At 43.0% G+C, this 25,385-nt stretch overlaps 1 protein-coding gene across 4 annotated transcripts in view; it reads right to left on the bottom strand.

The window, feature by feature from the left end:
- LOC115198976 (synaptotagmin-1) overlaps positions 1–25,385 on the bottom strand; it is a 238,873-nt gene that overhangs the window by 13,997 nt on the left and 199,491 nt on the right. For 3 of the 4 annotated variants that reach the window (XM_029761443.1, XM_029761444.1, XM_029761446.1), the window contains 5 exons: positions 22,813–22,985; positions 19,497–19,622; positions 9,145–9,312; positions 7,478–7,645; positions 3,805–3,922 (listed from right to left, as the gene is read on the bottom strand). In XM_029761443.1, coding sequence (XP_029617303.1) covers positions 3,805–3,922; positions 7,478–7,645; positions 9,145–9,312; positions 19,497–19,622; positions 22,813–22,985 — 753 coding nt within the window. The remainder of the gene's footprint in view (positions 1–3,804; positions 3,923–7,477; positions 7,646–9,144; positions 9,313–19,496; positions 19,623–22,812; positions 22,986–25,385) is intronic. The other variant, XM_029761447.1, reaches the window with a different exon arrangement.

Raw genomic sequence — 25,385 nt, 5'->3', positions numbered from 1 at the left:
GCTTCTAAAGCCATGACATCATTTTCTGGAATTTTCCAAGCGGTTTAAAGGCACAGCCAACTTAGTGTATGTTAACTTCTGACCCACTGGAAATGTGATACAGTGAAATAATATAAGTGAAATAATCTGTCTGTAAACAATTGTTGGAAAAATGACTTGTGTCATGCACAAAGTAGATGTCCTAACCGACTTGCCAAAACTGTAGTTTGTTTTCAAGAAATTTGTGGAATGGTTGAAAACGAGTTTTAATGACTCCAACCTAAGTGTATGTAAACTTCCGGCTTCCATTGTATTTTAATTCCACGGGTACTGGAGCTCTCTCCTGTAGTGAGTCATACTAGTGAGAGTTGTCACAATATATACTGTGCTTAAATATAGGAACTCACCTTGAATCTATAAGGTTAACTGTACATTTTCATCAAAGATTATGAGAAAGACACAAGTATCTTGCCTACGATGGATTGTATGGTATATACTGTATTATAAGAGTCCCTCCAGGGATATAGTTCTGTTATGATAAGAAGAGGTTGTTGACAAAAAATAAACCTTCCACTGTGATTCAGGAGTGGCTCAGCTGAGAACTTCTAACGATGATTAGATTAGGTGCTCTTTTAAAACAAGTTTTGCTGCATAGCATGATACAGTGATTCTGGCTGTTACGATTATTCGGGGCAATCAGAAGAATTATGAATAATTATACATATTTTAATGAAAATAGCGGTGCCTCGTTTGCTGAGCAGTAATTAGGCTCGATAAACAGGACAGCAGTGGAGAAAAGGACCAATCCCAGACCATCAATTACTTGTCATCCTCCTCTAGTTCTGGCTGTGTCACGACGTGAGATAGTCACTAATTATTGTTATTATATACACGCGTGTTATTTAATCTATCTGGCAGGCTTTGACGTCTATTCTCCTGGCAAAAAGACACTTCTGGAGAAGTTGACTCTTCAAACAATGGGCTAACTGAGATATAGTACTCTGCGATACCTTGTTAGATAAACTAAATTGGAACAAAATTTTGTTAGCTACAGGGGTCCAAAACAATATTTTCTTCCCTATAGCGTGTATGGGAATTATGCTTGTTTGGTATTTGTTTATTTGCTTAGTCAAACCCAGAGGCAGAGCGAGGGAGAGATACCAGAGTATTGGCTCCTTTCAAAAGGAATGACAACGCTCTCTTTCAAAACTTGAACAAAACAAGCCAAGCACAAGCTATTCTTCAATTCAATTTTCTGATAACATTTAAAAAAGGTAAAATTGCTGTCATTGTGTTCAGCTTCACTACCTTGTTCATTGTTCGGTTGACATCAAAAACATGAGCGTCGAAATACGCTGTGTGAGTGGGAACAAGATGCCTGTTATCTAGCCTACTGTTTGGGACTTCAATAGGTGACATGAAAGTCGAACAATAGCTCCTATAATTCTCATTCCAGTAAAAACCCAGGTGAGAGTGTTAAGTACTTTACCGGTTGGATAGATTGGATAGACGGTGATGTGCCAATATGATTCTCAATAGGGTCTTGGGATGGCTAGAAGCCATTGGCTAGAAATTATGTTATCCCCTTACAGATTTTATGATACAGTATGCTCATTTGAGTATACAATGAGAGATATATCCATACACACACTGACTGACACACTCTGACACACGCAACACACACACTAACACAGACCCACCTACAACAGTGTAGACAGTCTAATGTGCTATTAAAATGGAAATCATAGTTCGGAGCCTGAATCCAATGGCAACTGAGATGAAAACATGCTATTACCATACGTTAATAATTCAACCAGAAATCCCCAGACTTGGTTCTACTTTGACCTTTGAAACACACTAGATAAACCATGCACCAATTACCCTTGGCATATTGCATGTCAAGCCCAGCCAACCTTACTAACCACTTTCCTTCGGAATAAGTTTAAACTGCCTCCCTTCTATTACCTCATCAGCTTGATTGACAGCTTAGGATGTGGCCAATCCCATGATGCAAATGGCGACAGATGAGAGCTAATACTACGAGTGGAAAATGCAAGCGGGGGGGCATGGGTTCTGCCTAATGGCTACCAGGCACACTACTCTGACAGATGATGGAAGGTCCTGGGCTAGTGTGAGGTAGCGGTTCTGTTAGGCAAGTCAGGCACTGATGGCCTGCTAGGCTGTGAGGCACAGGGAGGGAGAATGGACTAGATGCATGGTAACTGCAGCCTGGAGAGGGTTAAGGTGAGGAGGAAGGACAGGGAGGAAGAGGAGGATAGGGGATTAGAAATGTTCCAAGGAATGGATAGGAGAGACCCAGGGAGAAGGGAGGGGTGGGGTGGACCCAGCTGTGGAAGGGGGAATTTGGGGGCTGGGGGGGGGCTCTTTGTGGGGTGGAATGATGAATGGTCCAGGTGGGCTCCTATTTCTAACTCCTGAATGCCCCATATCACCAGGACCATACAGGAAATGTACACAGCTGGCTCTGCTTGCTAGAAGGGGCTCGCGCCCACATAGCCCTCCTTCCCAGAGGAAAGGTTTAGAAAATTAGATTTCTTTGCTTATCTCTGTGCGGTGCAGCAGCGAAAACTTTCTCCTGTCCACTTTTTCCTGTCCACCTTTCTGTGTAGAACAGTATTGGTGTGATGTTCCGAGGGGAGCATCATGGGAGAGTGTCTGGTATCCATCATGGTGTTCTCTGGCCCTCAGGGAGAGTTCTGCCCCATGCTCACTGATGGATGGGAAGCTGCTCAACACTAGATGGATTACTCTCTGCAGTACACACACACCTGCACATGCTCAGGAGTGTGTGCCATGTGTTGTGCGTGTGTGCTTGTGTGTGCGTGGAATGCATGGTCACTATCGCAAATGGAACATTCTGTTAACGTGGCGTCAGGCTCGCTTTTCAGATTTGGTCAATTCATTAGAAATGTGTCTATGAGCCTCTACAGGTGCGTTAGTGAACCATGGCCGCAATGGCCAGGTGACTTTCCAAAGCTTTACTTCAGTCTAGTCCCTATGGGATCTCCTGCCAACATAAAGCAGGGTGTTCATTAGTGCCCACTGCGATCATTACTGTCCATGTGTATTGTCTCCCACGCAACAGCAGGTCTGCACAGTGGAGCCCAGTAACCACCACCCACACCCCTGATCCCTGGAGTACCTGGGTCTAACCACATGTTCTGTTGGCAACACATTGGCATTGTTCTGGAGGACAAAATGCCATTTCTATTGCTGTCCACATTTTGGAGGTAGAGTTTAGACATACATTAGTCACTTCAGATGCTATCTGTTATATCCTGCTAATATAATGGTGGGCAATGATTGGTAGAGGACTGTTGTTGTTTGAGAGAAATAGCTGCAGGAAAATAGGAGACACTGAAGTGATTGCTGCCGAAGATTTTCTTAGACAAAAGATGAGTCTGTCGCGTGGAAAGCCAGCGGGGAGTGAAAGCGCGGCACAATCAGAGCTCAAAGTCTCCAACAGACACCAATTTCCCAAAGTCCAACCTGACAAAACACTGGGCCCCACAATGACTCACCAAGCCTTCAGCAAAACCCCTAGAACAGCACAGAGAGGGGAGAGGGCAAAACAATGGTTTCTAATACATACTGTAACACCCTGAGAGCATTCATTACCAGAGAGAGAGAGAGAGAGTGGCTTTGACTGAGGGTTTCAAAATGACAGTCCCTCCTCTTGAGTGGACATGACACAGGTGAGAGCAGGTCTGGAGGTAAAATTCCTTACTACCATCTTAGGCCCCCTGGCTGTCAATCCTCTTGCCTGGCCATCCTTGTTGTGGCCCTCAGATCTGCTCTGCTCACCTGACAAGCCTCCCACGTCCATCTTCTTCAGGTTCTTGGCCTCCAGGATGACCACGGTCAGCTTGCCGGCGGTGGGCACGTATCGCAGGGAGAAGCAGATATCACCCAGCTTCTCTTGCTGTGAGAGGAGAGAGAGAGAGAGGAGTCATGACCATAGCTAGGAATAAGGATGAAGTTGTCTGCTGACGTGACACATGGTTTGGGTGTGTAGTCTTGTCTGTATTAAAGCTTGAATGCTTTCACACGGATTCTGTTTTCCCATTTGGGTTTTCTTGGATCTGTTTAGGGCAGGGTTTCCCAACTGGTGGCCCGCGGGCCGAATTTGGCCCTTGGGTGAATTTTCTCCACCCCCCCAAGTTTTCTGAGCAATTTTGTTTTGGGGGGGACATAAAATAATGTAACAAAACACCAGGAATTCAGCTCCAAGAGATTTTAATTGAGTAAATATGTCCCCAAGTATTCCCACACATAATAGAGATACATATGTTACCATATCCAAATATAATCAAGGTTTGAAATTCTTATGTTTTAGTCAAATATTATATATGTTTGAGCATCTTTTGGTCAATTTGACAAATTATTTGCAATTATGTTCCGGGACCCCAGACCATCCGCTCAAGAAAAAAACATCCCGCTGCTGAATGCAGTTGGAGGAACCCCTGTTGTAGAGGTTATTGGTTGAGGTTACAGCTGCTGAGAGACAGAACGTCATCAACCGTTCTCTTGTGTCATACACATCAACATAGAAATAAACAATCGTGGTCACAGAGCGAACAGACTCAAAATGGGATTTATGTTTCTGGAATTATGCATATTAACAAGTAGAACAGACTGACGCTCAATAAGTGTCCCAGGTCCAACTTGAATTACACATGATTGGACACAGCCACTATGAATAGACCTCATAAATCAAGGGACAAGGAGGCCTGAACATTGCTTTTTCTTTTATATACCAGAGGTCTTTTATCAAATTACAATCAAGACCGATTCCCTAATACAAAATATATGTGATGAGAATATAATACGGTTGCCAGATGTGTTGTATATGGGGCAGGTTAATTCTCAGCCTGGGTTGCCATTACTCAGTCAGTGTATCTAGCTGTGCCTGGCCTGTACACTCAGCCCAGAGCCGACGGGACTAAATAGACTCACTTTAATAACTGAGGCTCCAGCTTCATCAACATAAATACACACTCCTCCCGGGGAGACGTGGGCAGAGAGACTGAGAGAAAAAAAAACACTAAAATAAATGATGCTTGTCTGAAGCCATCACAGTCTAATATATTCCAGGAATATCTGAGAAAGGCCAGCGCTGCCTTTTGAGCTGCTAGACCCTCTCCTGCCGAGAGCGCTCCATGTTTGACCCGCCAGGTTGAGGAGGATGTTTTCTCTATGTAAACACTGTTACACCACCGACGAGGAAGAGTCTAACATTTTGTAGTTAATAAAATGCATGGTCCGTTGTTCCCTCAGTCAACACGGGTGTGTTATTTCAAAGCCTGTTCGCAGGTAAATCCAATTGTCACCGCATCACTTTTCTTCTCGACAACAGACGCCGTTGTAAGTAACCTTTGTTTCTAGAAGAATACACAGTGGAAACAAACAAATTATGAAACCCCCTGATATGTTGATCATGTGTCGCTTAAAAAAGATTGGATTCCTTCTGAATTCATCTGGAATCCATCTGTTGTTCTGGCAGTGTTTGACTTCATTTTAAAGTTATATGAACAGAATGCCGCCATGTTATCTTTACCACAGACCTACTGTAAATGTAAGGGATAATCAACAAGGGTCTATGCATTCTGTAGAAAATAATGAACGATGTGGAACTTTCCACGGACTTGTATTATTTTCCAGAGAACGGATAGAGCCCAGAGTTGATTATCCATTTTATACCATGGCTATAATTGAACACCTTTACTGCTACAAATGTGTCCATTTGCAGGTAGAAATGTGTTCAACATCCACTGTTTACTAGATAGCAAGTTTACTAGATAGATACAGTAGTTGCCTTGATAACCAAACAAACAGACTTGCTAGTTTAGTCCTAGCTTGCTATTATGAAAATCTAATTCAACAATGGCAATAATGTTTTCAATTCAAGTTTTGCTTTCAAAAGCAGCTCAAACATAGAACATATAAGAATGAACTATGGCCATTGAATTCTACAGTGCTGATACGTACATTATAGGGAAATAATCCATGCTCTAGAATGCCCATCAAGCCAATCATAAACAAGTATTCAACAATACCATGGTATAATTAAGCAATGTGGCACGAGGGGGTGTGGTATATGGCCAATATACCAGGGCTAAGGTCTGTTTTTATGTTTTTACTGTTCTAATTCCGTGTGTAACCAATATACCAATCAGCATTCAAGGCTCAAATCACCCAGTTTATAATTAAGCAATTAGGAACCTTGGGGGTTTGTGGTATATGGCCAATATACCATGGCTAAGGGCTGTGTCCAGGCAATTCTCGTTGCGTCGTGCATAAGAACAGCCCTTAGCCGTTGTATATTGGCCATATACCACACATCCTCAGGCCTTATTGCTTAAATGATACCCCGGAGGAAATATCTGGTTCAACATCCCTCTCACTCTGTGTGGATGCATATATTTGCATAGTTATGAGTAATGTGTCCATACATTTTTCTGAGTGGATATTGCAATTATTCTGAAGGACCAATTTTGCCCTTAGTCTAGTGTGGTTGTGCCAAACGTAGAAGCATGGGGAGAAATAGGAGTTGGCTATAGAGCACAAACAGATCTGGGACCAGACTAGTGGTTGGGCTGTTCAGAGCATCTCTTTAGCTAGCCGCTAGGACCTCGTTGGGTGTCATTTGCAGCCACTGGGGCACGGCTGATGTGTGAAAGATTCCTTTCAGCCACTGTTACACACATTCAATGAGGACAGGAACTTCTTCTTGACCCTATTGTCTCTTATACACCCACAGAAGTTGCTTGGTGTGTCACATTATCCTTAAAGTCTTCGCATAATGATCACATTCCAACATTTGTATAATCATATAGTGTTTAAGATGGTGCTCACAAAATGGTGAAAGTGGCCATTTCAAATCAAATCAAAACCTTCAGCGAAAGCCCACTCAAGTGAGCGACTACCACTTTAAGGGCATTAAGACAGTGTCTCAAGCCTTGCGTGAAATGATCAGGTGTAGCTTGTCTGGTTCTGGAACAACGCTGCAGATTGAGATTTCCTTCCACTCTCTGGCACCACAGGTGTGAAAATGAACCTTTACATGAACCTAGCGTGCTGCTAAAAACACGGTTCCCCTAGCAACCCACGCTTACATGCTGCACGGCGTAACATTTACCTTGAGCATTGTATCTCCTGCACACTTTAATTAATAGAATGAGAAGCATGGAGAGATGATTAAGTGACATTTTCTATGAGAGATGGAATACCCCCAACTACTGTTTGGCACTGAGCTCATTCTTCAATCCCAGGTAAAACATTTTTAACATAGTCATACGATTGTTGTGTGATAAAACGTGTCAATTAACATGACTGATCGTGGATTTTCTAGAAATGAACTGTTACCTTGGTGACAACACTCCATACTGGTAGTCAACTGTCGTAACTTTGGGGAAGAAAATATTAGGAGTTTCTGATGTGTTGTTGTTATATTATATATATATGTTATATTATTTACCTCCTCCTTCTCGGCGCTCACAAGATCCCGCCACTCCTCTGTCACGTGACTAAAGTCAATCTTGTTCATGGGCAGCTTCACGTCTCCGATGGCATCGTGCTTGGAGAAGCGGTCAAAGTCGTACACCGTCATCATCAGTGTCTTGCCTCCCAGCTCGACGTAGGGCACCTGGGGAGAACCATGAGGACTGAACTTGTGCATATAATCACTAGAAGAGAGTCTGTCCGAACTTGAAACCTCTCTGTGTCTTCTGGTGGAACTTACTTATCTCAAACTAAGGATAAATTGAAGTAGTCTATTGTTGACAACTCTTGTAGCACAGTGGTGATAGTGGTGCTTTACAAAATGGCCGCCAGATTGGCACGCTGCATCAAAGCTACTTCCAGGCACTGGTATTACTTATCAAGGAATAGAGGAGTTGTCGTGAGTTGGGGAAGTTCTGGTTCTAAAGCATTACAAATCAATCAACCCGCTTCCTCCTCCCTTCTCCTCCTCTCCTTCCTTCTCCAGTCCTGTCTGTGACGGACAGGCGGCAGGCAGTCTTATCTGCCAGAGATCCGGGGCGAAGGAAGGGGTGCTGGTGGAGGGGATGGTGAAGAGTGGATGAGAGTGGTGTCTGGGATTTGATTCTTGATTGCCTCCAATTGAGGCAGACAAAGCTCATTATACACGGGGTCTTGTTATAACATGGTGACAAACTGCCTGATTGGCTAGAAAAGAGATAAGACTTCCGAAGTTTGTCCTTGACACCATCACCACCACGACCAAAGAACACTACTAGCTCCTTCATTTCTATAATGGAGCCACTTGTGATTACAAGTAGGTGCCGGTGGGATAAATAAAGCTTCACAGATCTACCATGTTTTCTGAATAACAAAATAAATATGCTACTGGTATTTAACCAATCTGGTAACCGGCATCCCCCCAGCCCCCCACGTATGCTACGTATTTATCGCTGCAGACAAACACCTGTTATCTTTTTACTGCTGGGTGAATACCACAACTCTTCCTCCACAGATGAGATACTGTAGCTACAATCACATTTTCAAAACGGATGATTCTTTTGCTCAAATTTAGGCCAAATCAGAACAAGGAAGAGAGAGAGAATACGGAGAGATGGAAGTTTGCATCTGCCTGTGTGAATCCTGATCATACAGAGGCTGTGTGGACCAGGAGGCACTCTGTCAGCAGCTTGTTACTGGGCCAGCTGTGTGGACCAGGAGGTAGACTGTCAGCAGTTTGTTACTGGGCCAGCTGTGTGGACCAGGAGGCTGTCTGTCAGCAGCTTGTTACGGGGGCCAGCTGCTTCATGTCTACACACCTTACCCGAGCGAACACCACAGCATGCAAATTACTTTGTCATAGAATGAACAAACACAACCTGCTTAAACTACTGTGTGCAATGTGTGGTTTGTGTATTGTGTATTTGTCCTATTCCTTTAGAAATGTCTATTGTTGCTATTATGGAATGCAAAGTTTACTACTTCTACTACTACTACTACTACTACTACTACTACAACAACTAATACTACTACTAATACAACAACAGCAACTACTACTACTACTATGACTACTACTACTACTAATACTACTGCTGCACAAGACAAGGTTTGAGAGTTGCATGGGTGAAGTATTGTCTAGTCTACTCTTATACCTTGAATAAGTACCTTGAATTGGAACTGCTCGTTGAAGGTGGGGTTTAGGGTCTTCCTGTGGACCTTGGTCTCAAACTTCTTCTTCTTGTCAGGTAGCAGGTAGACCTTGACATAGGGGTCCGAGGTGCCGCCCATGTCCATGGCTGGAAGGTCCGCTGCTTGGATGATCCCTACTATGAGCTGTGGAGAGGAAGGGTGGAGGGGAGACAACAGAGGCTAGTCAGCACTACAGTCCTACCCACAGCAATACCAGAGCCTTGATATGACTGTCATCCCACCACCATTCTAACAGAGCACCAAGCTGTGGTTCAATTGGAATAACCCCCGGTCTCATCACTGGTGCAAAACACTAGGATGGAGAGACGCTACATGGCATGGGTTTAAAACGATCACCAGCAGAATTGAAGTCAAGAGCCTCTATAGTTTAGATTGAATTATAAGAAAGAAGCCCATCGGTAATCTCTTACAAAGGGACTCATCCATACCTTTGCATCTGTAACTCTTTACATTTCAAATCATGGAGGCAGGCCATAGGTGATATTAAAAGTAACGCTCCTGTGAAAGCCATGGTGGTTTAAGCCAAAGCAGGACCTGTCAGAGCTCTGCAGTGAGAGGCCTGTTCTCCACCACATCAGGCTGATAATTGATAACCATGCTGGGGGGCAGGGGAGGCTGATTGACCTGCCAGTCACAGCTGCTTACTCCAAGGCCTATTGGGGCCGCCTAGTCAGTCAATCAACTTCCTGTCAGGCAGCCATCAACCGGCAATCTGGAGGGGGACCAGGGCACTCAACCATGGAGCTCTCCAGCAGTTGTCAGAGCCAGCCAGCATGGATTATTGGAGCTTGAGAAATAAGGCTAACCTCTGCCATCAAAACGCATGGATCGGTATAGCAACGAATGCTGGATCTCATCATAATTTGTGACCTGTGTTTTCGCAGTTCAGATCAGTGCTAAAGCAAGGCTCAGGGGAGATGGTGATGGGACTCCAGCTGTAGGAAGGGCTCCTGAGTGGCGCAGTGGTCTAAGGCACTGCATCTCAGTGCTAGAGGCATCACTACAGACCCTGGTTTGATTCCAGGCTGAATCACAACCGGCCATGATTGGGAGTCCCATAGGGCAGTGCACAATTGGCCTGCATTGGCTGTCATTGTAAATAAGAATTTGTTCTTAACTGACTTGCCTAGTTAAATAAAGGTTAAAAAAATGATGGGAGTGGGGGATGACTGTATGATAACACAATACAGAGGCCAAAGCAAATACTCCACGTACACTGCACAGGAACTAAACATGGAAGGAACATAGATGGAACCCCCTGTCATGACGTTGGCCTCTTTGGGTACAGGAAGGACAGTTGACCCCCTCCCCTTTGTACCATCACCCAACCTACCTTCCCCCCCAACCCAGGGTTGTAAAAATTCCAAGAGGAGAATCTACTACAACATGTTTCATAGAGAGACAAAGGAAATTCTTCCAACTCATAGAATTGGAGAACCTAGCGACATGTGTGTTCTGGAGAAGATATGGAAGATTGATGAAGACTCCAGCTACGAACTGATCCGCTTGGTACAATTTTGTGATACTCAGAAGAGACAATATAGCCATATTACCCTAAAACGGTCTACATGATAGCCTCAGCGATGAGACTGAATCCACATGGTTGTATACAATGTATTATTAAGGATAAAGCTATTTGTAATACATTGAGATGCTATGTACTGATGTTAATGTGATAGAATTATATTTCTGTAACCAAGTCTAGCTCAGTCATAGGCACGCCCCCAGGGACACATACAGGACCAGGCGTCATTTGACAAGCCTGTTCTCTGGGCCCTATAAAACACCCCCTGATTTACATTTCTACAGACCAGGCCTACACTCCATTGCGAGTTGGCTCATAGGTTTGACCATCCAAGTACTCTACTGAAAGTGAACTATACCACGTGGTTAACTTTTACTATCGAGACCGACAGAATAAGAACAAGTCTTTGATATTAATTATTAGTCTGCAGCTAAGTAAATTATATCATCGAACGCGAAGACCAACCACATCCATTCTATGACGACATTCATGAATGTCGCTCTGAACGATCCATTCTAACCGAGAGAGAGAGAGAGAGAACGCTGACAAACTCTCCATCAGAACAAAACTCTCCAACAAGAATCCCGACGACACATGAGCGTAAATATATATTGATATTGCAATTGTTCCCGAATGAGTGAGCCTTCAATTGTCAATATTAATGAACTCTGTGTAACTTCTCAGCTTACTGTTTTATGACCCATTGTCTAACAGACCAGCCATGCTTGTTAGCCAGTAGGGCACATTACTATGCCAATCCTTGGTGACGATAATTACTGTTTGTATGTTTTCTGTTAATTACTTAGTGTAGTAAATAAATGATTTTAAGACAATTGATGTATGGATGATTTTAGTAAAGACTGGGTTCGTGCAGATAACCAAGAATTACAACTTTCATGATGAGACTGAAACAACATACGGGTTAAGATTGACTGCTATCGATGTAAAATATTACTAAGTATTTTAAGAGTTTATTCAGAGGATAACAGCTCTATAAACGTTCTTCTGTGGTGCCCCGACTTTCTAGTTAATTACATTTACATGATTAGCTTAATCAGGTAATATCAATTACAGAGAAATAATTTTATAAGTTAGCATGTCATATCACTTAATCCGGCATAGCCAAAGACACGACACCCCTCTGTCAATGGGGGTGATATTGTGCCAAAATGCACCCATGCTGATGCATAACATTCTCACAACATTGTTATTGTCACGCCCTGACCTGAGAGAGAGGGTTTGTTTCTCTATGTGGTTAGGTCAGGGTGTGGGGTGGGCATTCTATGTTTTGTATTTCTTTGTGTTGGGCCGAGTATGGTTCCTAACCAGAGGCAGCAGTCTATCGTTGTCTCTGATTAGGAACCATACTTAGGCAGCCTTTTTTCCCACCTGTGTTTGTGGGATCTTATTTTTGTATTGCTTGTGTGCCTACAGAACATGACGGTTGTATTTTCTTTGTTCATTACTTTTTATCGTGTTCTGAGTAAATAAATCACAAGATGAACATATTCCATGCTGCACCTTGGTCGACTCCTTTTGACGAATGTGACAGTTATACACACAAAAAAGTTATATTCTTGTTATATACACTGAGCAGAGGTTAGAAACGGTTCAGGGAACAGAACCAAAATCCGGAAAATAATTACATTTTTCGAGGAACAGAACCAGAACCGAGAACGAAAGTGATATACTGTTCCGGAACAGAACCATTCTTTTAAAAGCATGGTAAGCGGTAAATAACGTTATTTTACATTCCAGGATTTTTTTCCAGTCTGACAAAAAATGCAACACAGTGCCCTCACTGTCACTCAGAAAAGTATTCCAGTGCCTGCCAGAACATCTTTTCCAGTGTGTGTGTAGGCTACAGTACATGTCCCTCCCTCCCTCTAAACTATGCATAGTCTACTGTAGCTACTGGCGTTACAGGCGTGTTTCAGAAATTAGGGAGAGAGATTTTTAATTAGAGAACAATGGATTTGCCTTTTCAGTGCTAGTTAAGGATAGTTATCAAGTTTCACATTGGATTTATTAACTACAAAAAGGTAAGAAGTGTTTTTATTATATTTCTGGTGCTGCTCTGCACACACAAGCTTATTAGACAGCTAGCTTGTTAGATAGCTCTGGTCTAGCTCTCGAAAACTCTAGTCAGCATTATGTGTAATGTAATGGAACTGAGAGTCATGCTCAAGGGCTAGCTCTGGTCCAATGTTAGTTAAGTCAACTATCTGAAGTTCAAAGTTCCTTCATAGAAGTCGCTCCTCCATAGGTATAATTCTGTGGGCCAAATTCAGATAACGCATGTCATAACAACAAGATATTCAGCACTTCATGCCCAGCACTCTCCACAGCCTACACTACACTAGTCTGTCCAATGCAAGGCTAGGATTGTATAGGAATGGATCCACTATACATTGGTGAAGTAATTTAATGTTGAGCTAAATGTGGATTTCAGAGGTCTAAAAAGGCACAAAAAGGAAAGATATCAAATGTTACTTTTTCTGGTTCGAACCGGTTCTGAACTTTATTTTGCTGGTCGGAAGCAATGGATTGAAGCAAAAGAAATGATGGTTCTGTTCAAAACGAAACAATTGGAAAATAACTGAGATTCCAACTCCTGAAACTGAGTGTACAAAACATTAGGAGCACCTTTGTAATATTGAGTTGCACCCCCCTTTGCCCTCAAAACAGCCTCAATTTGTTGGGGCATGGACTCTACAAGGTGTCGAAAGCGTTCCACAGCGATGCTGGCCCATGTTGACTCCAAATGCTTTCCACAGTTGTGTCAAGTTGGCTGGTAGTGGATCTCTACCTCGAATAGCTTTTCCATCTCATCCCACAGATGCTCAAATGGATTGAGATCTGGTGACTGGGCAAGCCACTGCAGTCAGCTGAATTCACTGTCATGTCCGTGGATCCATTCCTATACAATGCTAGCTTTGTGGCATGGGGGCATTCTCCTGCAAAAAAAAAAACAATTTGCAGATGGATACACTGATGCCATGAAGGGATGCACCTGATTGGCAATGATGTTCAGATATCCTGCGGCATTCAAATGTTGCTCCACTTTTATCAAGGGGCCCGATATGTGCCATAAAAACACACCCCACACTATCACACCACCATCCTGCAATGTTGACAGGTGGCATGATGGATGCATGTACCCATACCCTAGTCCTCCCATATGCGTGAAACAGCAGGAACTGGGATTCATCAGCCCGTCTGTTGCTCTGCACAATTCATGTCAGCCTCCTTTGTCCTCTTTCATCAATGACTCGTTTTTGACCAGTGGCCTGCTGTTGGCTGGATGTCCTTTGAGTGGTGTACCATTCTTGATACACACGGGAAACTGTTGAGCGTGAAAAACCTAGCAGGGTTGCAGTTCTTGACACACTCAAACCAGTGCACCTGACACTTACTACCATACCCCATTCAAAGGCACTTAAATATTTTGTCTTGCCCATTCACCCTCTGAATGGCACACATACACAATCCATGTCTCAATAGTCTCAAGGCTTAAAAATCCTTCTTAAACCTGTCTCCTCCCCTCCATCTATACTGATTGAAGTGAATTTAGCTGGTAACATCAATAAGGGATCATAACTTTCAGCTGGATACACCTGGTCAGTTTATGTCAAGGAAAGAGCAGGTGTTCCTAATATGTTGTACACTCAGTGTAGTTTGAACATAAAGCTAAAGCAACCCAAAGGGAACAACTAAGATACTGTACATGTATGTTCTTCAAAATGGATAAAAAATATTTTTGTTCTCTCACCCATCTACACACAATACCCCATAATGACAAAGTGAAAACATGGTTTTAGAAAAGTTAGCAAATGTATGAAAATTAAATACATTAATACGTAATTTACATAAGTATTCACACCCCTGAGGGAATACATGCTAGAATCACCTTTGTCAGTGTTTACAGCTGTGAGTCACTCTAGGTACGCCTCTAAGAGCTTTGCACACCTAGATTGTACACACCTAGATTGTAAAAATCTTCAAGCTCTGTCAAATTAGTTCTTGATCATTGCTAGACAGCCATGTTCAAGTCTTGCCATAGATTGTCAAGCCAATTTAAGTCAAAACTGTAACTGGACCACTCAGAAACAATTAATGTCGTCTTGGTAAGCAGCTCCAGTGTACATTTGGCCTTGTGTTTTAAGTTATTTTCCTGCTGAAAGATGTCTGTTGGAAAGCAGACTGAACCAGGTTTTCCCTCTAGGATTTTGCCTGTGCTTGGCTCTATTCCGTTTCTTTTCATCCTAAAAAACTCCCTAGTCCTTGACGATGACAAGCATACCCATAACATGATGCAGCCACCACCTTGGTTGAATATATGAGGAGTGGTACTCAGTGATGTGTTGGATGATTTGCCCCAAACATAACACTTTGTATTCAGGACATTAAGTTCATTTTTAGCAGTTTTACTTTTTGCAAACAGGATGCATGTTTTGGAATATTTTGTATTCTGTACAGGCTTCTTTCTTTTCACTTTGTCATTTAGGTTAAATAATGTTGTTCATCTATCCTCAGTTTTGTCTTATTACAGCCATTAAACTCTGTAACTGGGGTGTGAATACTTTCTGAAGGCACTGTATGTACAATCTTCCTGCCTGTCATTTACCAAAGACCTCACTGTGATGATATTGTAGCTTTTAAAAAATATTCTGCAGAGCTCAAAATATTAACCAGCAGTCATCTCTATGCAAGTGTGTCGATTAATCATGACATGCTGTCCATTAAGATTTCCCTACAGTTGTCCAGAGAGAAGCAGTGTCAGGTGTCCTGCTACACGGTGTCACACTGCATTTACTGTGAGCCTCCACCCACCTGGACTCATCTCCATCATCTCTAAGAGGATGATGGGACTGGAGGTCTGTGACGAAGACCGTTTACTTACTAGGTTTTACCTATTACAAAACTCAAATCAGATGTTCTGCTGTGAAACCACCTCTATTGTTTAATACAACACGTACAGAACGCATGTCCACAGTCAAGAGTTAAACAGTCAGATTCAGACATGCTGAATATTTCATCATATTTGAATGTTCTCAGAGGGACCAGTTGAGTCAAGTGTAGAAATGGGCCAACAGCTACACTAAAGTGGATTATTAAAGGGTACTACTAAAGTGGATTATTAAAGGGTACTACGAAACTGGACAGTGGTATAAAGTACTTAAGTAAAAATACTTTAAATTACTACTTAAGTAGTTTTTGGGGGTATCTGTACTTTACTTTAATATTTATATTTTTGACAACTTTTACTCCACTACATTCCTAAAGAAAATTATGTACATTTTCCTACATACATTTTCCCTGACACCCAAAAGTAGTCGTTACATTTTGAATGCTTAACAGGACAGGAAAATGGTCCAATTCACACACTTATCAAGAGAACATCCCTGGTCATCCTACTGCCTCTGATCTGACAGACTTACTAAACACAAATGCTTCATTTGTAAATTAGTGCTGGAGTTTGCCTTTGACTATCCGTAAATTAAAAGAAACAAGAAATTGTGCCATTTAGATTGCCTAATAGAAGTAATTTGAAATGATTTACACTTTTACTTTTACTCTTGACACTTAAGTATATGTTTGCAATTACCTTTACTTTTGATACTTAAGTATATTTAAACCCAAATACTTTGGGACTTTTACTCAAGTGGTATTTTACTGGGTGACTTTCACTTTAACTTGAGTCATTTCCTATTAAAGTATATTTACTTTTACTCAAGTATGACAATTAGGTAGTTTTTCCACCACTGAAACTTGATTATTAAAAGGTACTACTAAACTCGATTATTAAAAGGTACTACTAAACTCGATTATTAAAAGGTACTACTAAACTGGTATATTAAAGGGTACTACTAAACTGGTTTATTAAAGGGTACTACTAAACTGGTTTATTAAAGGGTACTACTAAACTGGATTATTAAAAGGTACTACTAAACTGGTATATTAAAGGGTACTACTAAACTGGTTTATTAAAGGGTACTACTAAACTGGTATATTAAAGGGTACTACTAAACTGGATTATTAAAAGGGTACTACTAAACTGGATTATTAAAGGGTACTACTAAACTGGATTATTAAAAGGGTACTACTAAACTGGTTTATTAAAGGGTACTACTAAACTGGTTTATTAAAGGGTACTACTAAACTCGATTATTAAAAGGTACTACTAAACTGGTATATTAAAGGGCACTACTAAACTGGTTTATTAAAGGGTACTACTAAACTGGTATATTAAAGGGTACTACTAAACTGGATTATTAAAAGGATACTACTAAACTGGATTATTAAAAGGGTACTACTAATCTGGTTTATTAAAAGGGTACTACTAATCTGGTTTATTAAAAGGGTACTACTAATCTGGTTTATTAAAAGGGTACTACTAATCTGGTTTATTAAAAGGGTACTATTCCAATCTGTGTTTGTGTTATATGATCCTCACGATACTGAACATCTGATCTGGCTTCTTTCACATTCCCCAGGTCTGTAAACCTGTGTGTGTTTAACGGAGGGGCAGCGTCTTGTCACAGAGAAGGGCCTGCTGGGTCGTAACCCTTCCCTGTGTGTGTGATATTGGCCCGCTGATGGGAGGCTGGAGAACGGTATGCACCTGCAATTGTGACTAAGCCCCGGGCAGCACGTCCTGAAAGGAGTTGTTCCGATACTCCCTCCCTGGTCCCTCCCTACCATCACGGCTCCACATAGCCACACAAACACTGCACACTTCAAAGGAGAAAGCGAAAGCCCCAAGGGGATGGGAAAGGAGCTGCCATATTCCTCCTGTCTTCTCTTGCTTTTTGCTGGAGCCTCTGAGAATGTATTCTCTTTCAGAGGTCAATGGTAGAAGTACATTTGGAGAGACAGAGAAAGGTAATGGGGAAAAACTGTGGTTTTAATTATTCCTACCCAATATAAGGGAGACGGTAGACTCTCTTTTATGAATGCAGAGGGTCTCCTTTCGACCCATTAAAAGGGACATTACTATGATGTTGAAAGTGGGAAATAGCATATTATGTTTCCCATTATGGCTCTTTTGTGGATCATTTGTGGTGGAGCTGCTTTATACGGCCACTGTACTCTGGGTACCGAATCCTTTACTAACTTGTGCTCTCATTAAACCCCCACACCCCCATTCTAATAGAGGCCTGGGGCAGTAGCCATCACTGGTGCTTAACTAACAGAAACAGGCAGAGACATTTGACCATACTGGTCTTTCTCTTTCCTCCATTCAGAGAGAGGCCCTGCTCTACTGAGCTGAGAAGGGTAGATTACCTTTAAACAAAACGAGAGTTTATCCCTCCTGTCCCCCCTGCTCCTCCCCCTCCCCCTCCAAAGTCCTCAGCAGAGGACAAGAGAACAACTAGTGGAACAATCACCTGTGCCAGCCACTCTTCCTCAGACCAGGGCAGTCTTTTCACCGTGATTGCTTCTACTCTGTGGACCTGATCTGAAGACACAGGAGCTGAGGGAGTAGGGGGCTCTGTGGCTCTCTGCTGTAGCTGCTGCTGAACTGAAAGTGGGTCAGACTTACAATAGTCCCTGGTTCACTGGCTTTGTCCCTCAGCCTCAGAGCTGGGTACTGTCAGTGAGCGCCGGGCCCAATGATCCAGGTTTCTGTCACACACACAGTGACAACTGCCATCCATTCATTATGGATCCATTATGGAATTACAGTGCTTATTATTAATGGACCACTGTAATCACAGAGTCTCACAGAACAGGCTGGTATGGTTTTACACTGCATGACAGCTCAGTAAACTACTGGGAATGGAGAAAGCTATATTGGACCCATTATATAAAATAAGTAATGTGACTAGTATTCAGTTAGTGCATTCGTCTTAAATGGTAATAAGGCTCTTTATCAGAATACATTTGACTGATATTATGATAATGACCATGACTATTATGGCCATAACAACTGAGTGCGTGAGGGATTATTGTGATTATTAATACTCATGATTAGCATCATTACTGTCTGTTACCATCACTACATTTGCTAAAGCATTTTCATTTAAGGACAAACAGAGTGCTTGAGGGTCTTTCAGGGGAAAGTTGTGATGCATGTGGAGAATCTCTAATGTTCCCAACGTGTGGATAATATAATATGGCGGTTGAGCGAACACTTTCACCCAACGTGACAAAGCAATCCACAGAGAACTGTCAACATACTATCCATTCAGCTCATGTGGGAATTGAACCCACACTAATCTCAGGCTGTCCGTCAGCTCTGTTAAAGACAGGGAGTTAGCAGGGCGCCAGTGAAGGACAGCAGAGCTTCCTCTTCACGCTGCCTTCCACCCTCCTCTATGATCTGTCACACAACATCTGGAAGTTGGTCTGCTCCTCAAGTCGCTCTGCTTTTTAAAACCCAGTCAGAGGGCAAGAAAACAGAAGATGGATTCCATAGGGGACTGTGTTCCCAGAAATACCGAAATCCCAAGACGGGATTGTTTGCGAGCGGAGGAGTGATTCATTCACTAACCAACCCAACCCCCGTGATCCTCTGGTGAGGTGTAGTTGATAAGCTCCGGTGAGCTTGCTGCAGTTATAGGCATTCATTATAAACAGTGGTTATACAACAATGAACAGTAGGAGTATGTTCTGCATTACCTGGGTAGGCAACATTTTCTCAGTGTTTTTTAAATGGATTGATGAGTCGATGGACCAACCACAGAGGAAGATGGGGGTGACCATACTTACGAAGGAGAGACGTTTTGGACAACAACGACAACGACAGAGAGAGTGGATATCAGAGGCGGACCCTTACCGTATTCTCGGGGAAATTGTAATCCAGGCTGAACTGTAATTTTCCCAGTTTCTCTTCCTCCTTGGGCTCGGGCTCTTTCTCTGTATCGGTCAGGCCTGTCTCAGCGTCATCCTCATCCTTCAAGGCCTGAAGGAGACACCCACCAACAGTCAGTGCCCTCCGTGTGCCGCCTGTGCCAGCCCCTTTGACGGCTGTCGCCCTGCCCCGCCCCGGGCCTGCCAGCGGGTGTGCCAGCGGGCCCATCTCCTGAAAAAAGCTGCCTCTCTTTGGGGGGATTATAATGGGGGGACAAGCACTAAAATACCACAGTGGTTAACACCAGGACATGCTCGTTGATGTGCTAGCCTCGGGCCGGGACCCCTGATGCGGTTCAATCAATATGTGGGTGTTTTGGTCTGAGGAGGCGAGGGGGGAGAGAGATCAAATGATAGAGCCAAAAGATGAGAGTAATGGGCAGGCAGAGGAGGGAGAGAGGGAGGGAGGGAGGGAGAGGGAGAAAGAGAGCGAGAGAGAAAAGGAGAGGGGGAGAGGGAGAGAACACTTCTGCAAACCACAAACGACAATACCCTTGATGTTATTTCAAGAAGATCAGTCTGTGGTGCTCAACAAATCAACAGGGAAATGTCAAGAGATGGCGAGAGTGAAGAAGAAGATGATGAAGAAGAAGAAGAGTGAGTTTTCCTTCGCTAGCCTGGTTCTGAGGGGATGCTGGTAGTGGTGGGGGAGAGGCGGGTTCGAGGCAGGGGGGCAGTCAGTTTGTTATCGATAAGCATGCGATTAAAGAGGCAAAAACTAGCTCTCAAGTACATTCAGTGTCAAAGTTGCCTTCCAAAGGTCAGACATTGTCAGACTGTCATTGTTGCATGCAGGGCATTCTCAGTAAACAGAACAGTACTCTGGTTGTGACCCCCACATTCTCAGTTTACTTATCATTCACCCATCAGGAGACACAATCGCATTGTCAGAACCCTCAGCTGCATGTGTTACCCCCACGCCGATGGAAGCTATAAGCATCATGCCAGCAGTAGGTAGGTAGGTGTTGGTAAGAGATGTTGTCATGGTGATGGGGGCCTGCCCTATTAGTGGTCAGGTTGCTGGTGTGAAAGCATCAAGGCTGAACAACATTGATTTGTTTGGAATTTGTCCTGGTGCAAGCAAACCTATATTCAATTTTTCCCTAAGCAAAACTATAAATGTTTGTATTGTTTGTTCATTATTGCTTGCACACAGAGAGGAGAGGAGTATAGCTATTGACAGCCATGTTCAACACCCACAATGTGTATTAGCTATTAGACTGGGTTAAGTCAATGTCAAGTCAATCTGCCTGTTGGCTTCAGGTGAATGTATGTGAAACGTAAAGCTACTGTATGTCTAAACCTTACTACAGGTTTCAAAAGCAGTAACCGAGCAACTTAACCATTCTACTTTAGCTCATGGGCACATCTTCATTTTAAAATGCAAAACAAAGATTGAAAAGGCGCCAGATGGAGAATCAATGTGGTTCAACCTTGTTAAAGCGCGCCCAGGGCTTCTTTCATACATATATATGTGCATGTGCAAGACTACGCACATATATAGAGCAGATATACATGTACTGTATGCATAGTTACATATATTTGGTTCTACAGGAGTAAGTTGTTTTCAAGAGGCTATCAAAACATCAGAGCAGCAGGCTTAAGGAGGATCCAACAACAATTGGGAACCTACCGCCAGTGACAATCCCGCACAGTCATCAGACACAACACAGATAAGGAGGACATAGAAGGAAGAAACACACATTAAAACAACCACACACAGGAGTTAACACAAGAGTCTGGGCACACCAGGAGAAATGACCGCTCGGGAGCCCATGGCCCCGCCTCTAGAATATCTAACCAATAGGTGAGTTGCATAAGTAACCGACAGGGGTGTTGTATTGGCAGTGTGTAGCCTAATTGCTTGACGTGTAGTCATAGCAGCTCCTAAATCAGTACAGGAAAAGTGGTCTATCCAAATAGAATTAATTCTAGATTGAAGTCATTTTAATTCTATGGGTGTATCTTACTAAAGCTTAAGATAAATCAGTGCTATTATAAAGCTTACCAACTGTAACTAGGAACAAGGACACAAGGCAGAGGCCTCTACAAATCAAAGAATTGTAAGCATTTCAACAATAAGCTCTTTGGTATGAATCAGATGAAACTTGTGCTCACTCCTTATCAGACTGTGTAACAGCTCTGCGTCTCTGGCCTGTGTAGCTATTCAATTCCCTACTCCTACATCATCTCACAGGGCTTTGTCCTCTACCCCAATTCAATGTCCCTGATTGATGATGTGAGCGGCGTTGGCGTGGACAGACTGCAAATTAAACAGACTTCGACAGAGAGGGTGGGGGGGGGGGGGGGGGGTGGATTGAGAACCTTCGCTAATGCAATTAGTATTCTAACTGGGGTTAAAGAGCTGTGTGTTCCCTATTCTCTCTGTGTGCGTTGGAGAGGGAGGGCGGAATTAATTCACTCCCCTCGCTCGTAATTAGCTTATGTCATTTCTCTGGGTTGATACCACTGGCAATACAGCATACCGTACTCAGCGCTCATTGATCTTAACACATTAAAATACTGAGAGGAACAGAAAGAGAGATTGAATTCTCTCTCTGAGGCGATAATAAATGGCAGGCTTCCTTAACAGTCCTGCAATCAGAGTGGATGGGGAGGAGTCATCGCAGACGCAACAATGTCAACACAGTCGTGTGTCATGTGTGTCCACTGGTCTTCATGGGGGAGAGTTTGGCCTAAACCAGGGGAAGGGCAAACTACGGCACGCGGGCCCTTTCAATTATTTTGGGTTAAAAAAAATCACTCCAGGCCACACTTGAACCTTTCAAATTAAATAGAAACTATTAAAAAAAATCTGTGCGGCCCTCCGTTGAATTTTGGGCCTCGAGCCAAAAAGATTGCCCACCACTGGCCTAAACTATATGTATGTCTGATAAATTGTATAGTGAAATCGCTTTGTTATGTGAAGATTATTATTTTGAAATATACTGTATATGCATTTATTTATAGGTTTCAATCATCAATGAATGTCAGGTGCCGGGTAAGTGTAATAAAAGTCAATGATGTCATTTCTGGCTACAGTCAATCACAGATAATATGAAACTCGCAATGTATAAAAATGTATATAACTAAAAAATTTTACCTTGAAGTAAAAGGTATATACAGTATGTATAATGCAGTATAAAATACAGAACAACTCGGCATTATCAAATACTACTGTTGACTAACAAACTATTAACTCTAATCAATAACGTTCAATGGCAGTAGTACAAAGTCTTTACCTCGGTTTTTGCACCGTCGTTCACGTCCATCATGTTGATGGCATTCTTGCCCTTGTCTTTGCCCTTCTTTTTGTTCTTCTTCTTGAATATCCACTTCTTGCAGATGCAGAAGCAGCAGGAGAGGACCAGGACCACGGCCACGAAGGCGATGGAGACGATGGCCCAATTTGGCACTGGAGAGGGACACACAGGGACACAGGTTAGACGAGCTTATGTCAAAGATGAGGCCATACCTGGATGAAGAAAACTGAACCATTGCTCTCACTCTTTTTTTCTCAAACAACCAAAAGTGCCTCGTCGAGAATATGGCACCATTGTCTGTTTCAAACAAGGCACGAGCTGACCAGAAATGCCTGGTCACCATCTCCCTGCATCTAACGAATGACTCTGATGGCGGGATGTGGAGCCTACTTGTTGAAGAAAGCGGCTGCAGCAGCAGCTGGAGTGAATGAGGACATAGAGGAAGACATAAGGATGTTGTCACGACTTCTGCCGAAGTCGATGCCCCTCCTTGTTCGGGCGGTGCTCGGTGGTCAACGTCACCGGTCTTCTAACCATCATTATTCCATTTTTCATTTTCCATTGGTTTTGTCTTGTCTTCCTACACACCTGGTTCCAATCCCATTCATTACATGTTGTGTATTTAACCCTCTGTTTCCCCTCATGTCCTTGTCAGAGATTGTTTGTTGTTATGTGCTCTTGTTGTTGGATTGGTGCGTGACGGGTCTATTGTACCTATGTTTATTTTATTATGTACGTTGGTTTTAGAGTTTGTTTTTACTTTATTAAACTACTCCAGTTACACCAAGTTTGTTTCTCCTGCACCTGACTTCCCTGCCACCTCCACACACGATGTGACAGATGTGGGATGGCAGGCCGCCTAGATGTTAAGAGCGTTGGGTCAGTAACCGTAAGGTCACTGATTCGAATCCCGAGCCGACTAGGTGAAAAATCTGCTGATGTGCCCTTGAGCAAGGCACTTAACCTTAATTTCTCCTGTAAGTCACTCTGGATAAGAGCGTCTGCTAAATGACTCAAATGTAAAGGTAATGTGCAGACGGAAGACTTTGCTCAACAGTGGTGGGTGGCAGCGTCCCCGATCTGCAGTCGAGACATGGACTCCTAACGATTGCCCTTGAACAGAGACGTTTTAAGCGTCCCAACGCTTCACTGAGCATCCTCGGCCAATTTAGTGGAAATAACAGAGGTTGGCATTTTCCACTTGCCATTTAAACAAAACATTTCTCTCTGACAACTGATACTTTCACACCAATCACGGGCACACAGGTCAGGGTGTAGAGGTAATTTGCAGGGCCTGTTGGAGAGCGAGTTACCAACTGTAGCGTGACCGTGTCGAGTCAGTGATTGCATGACCACTCATCACGTTCATGGGTTTTGACACTTCTCTCTCTCAAAGAGAGTTCCTATTCACACGTTTGTCTTAGATTCAGCTCATACTAGCCAATTTCTGAGAACTTTCTTTGAGAGCTTTTGTCAAGTCAATTTCTTAGTATTGCTCGTGGATGTGACCTACTCGGCAAAGGATACTAAAACAGCCATGGACCGTTATGTTACTTTAATTGAGAATGTAATGACGTGTTTTTTTCCTCCCCACTGTAGGCCCTATTTTATATAAGGCCGAATGGACTAAACAGTCCAGCTGAAAGCTCCAGTCAGTGCTGTCACAGGCAGACAGGGAGCCGCTCAGCTCCACAGCACAGTGATCACTCTAACAGCCTGCTGACAAACAGGGACGCCCATCTAAACAACAGGAGTCAGGCAGTTCTCCCCGACAGAACACTCACGCACACACAGCCACCAGCTATGCACGGCACAAAAGTGGGTTGTTAAATGTATCAGAGGAATGGTAGAGTGGCCAGACGTGCTGTAAATAATGAGGACTGAAACACAGTGTCAGACTGCTCCATTCTGGAGGGATAATTAAACATCAAACACCTTGCAACCCACACCTTTCAACAGAGAGGGCCACCAACAGCCCCATCAGCAAAAAAAATATGTTTTTGTCAATATTTACCATGCACAAGATGGAGACCATATGGTAGATTCAGGCTGGTTTGATTTACTTTACCAATGAAGGATCTGATAATTAAACAGTTTTCCCACCTGTATAAATTCAAGCAAGCTACACTGAACAAAAATATAAACACAACATGAAAAGTGTTGTTCCAGTGTTTCATGAGATGAAATACATGTTTACATCCCTGTTAGTGAGCATTTTCCTTTGCCAAGATAATCCATCCACCTGACAGGTGTGGCATATCAAGAAGCTGATTAAACAGCATGATCATTACACAGGTGCACCTTGTGCTGGGGACAATAAAAAGCCACTCTAAAATGTGCAGTTTTCTCAAACCAGTTTTGAGGGAGTGTGCAATTGGCATGCTGACTGCAGGAATGTCCACAAGAGCTGTTGCCAGAGAATTGAATGTTCATTTCCCTACCATAAGCCGCCTCCAACGTCATTTTAGAGAATTTGGCAGTATGTCCAACCGGCCTCACAACCGCAGATCATGTGTAACCACGCCAGATCAGGACCTCCACATCTGGCTTCT

Source organism: Salmo trutta, chromosome 8, assembly GCF_901001165.1.
Source record: "Salmo trutta chromosome 8, fSalTru1.1, whole genome shotgun sequence".
NCBI classification, from domain to species: Eukaryota; Metazoa; Chordata; class Actinopteri; order Salmoniformes; family Salmonidae; genus Salmo; species Salmo trutta.
Note: the sequence above shows the minus strand (reverse complement) of the source record. Positions and strands in the feature narration are given on the sequence as shown.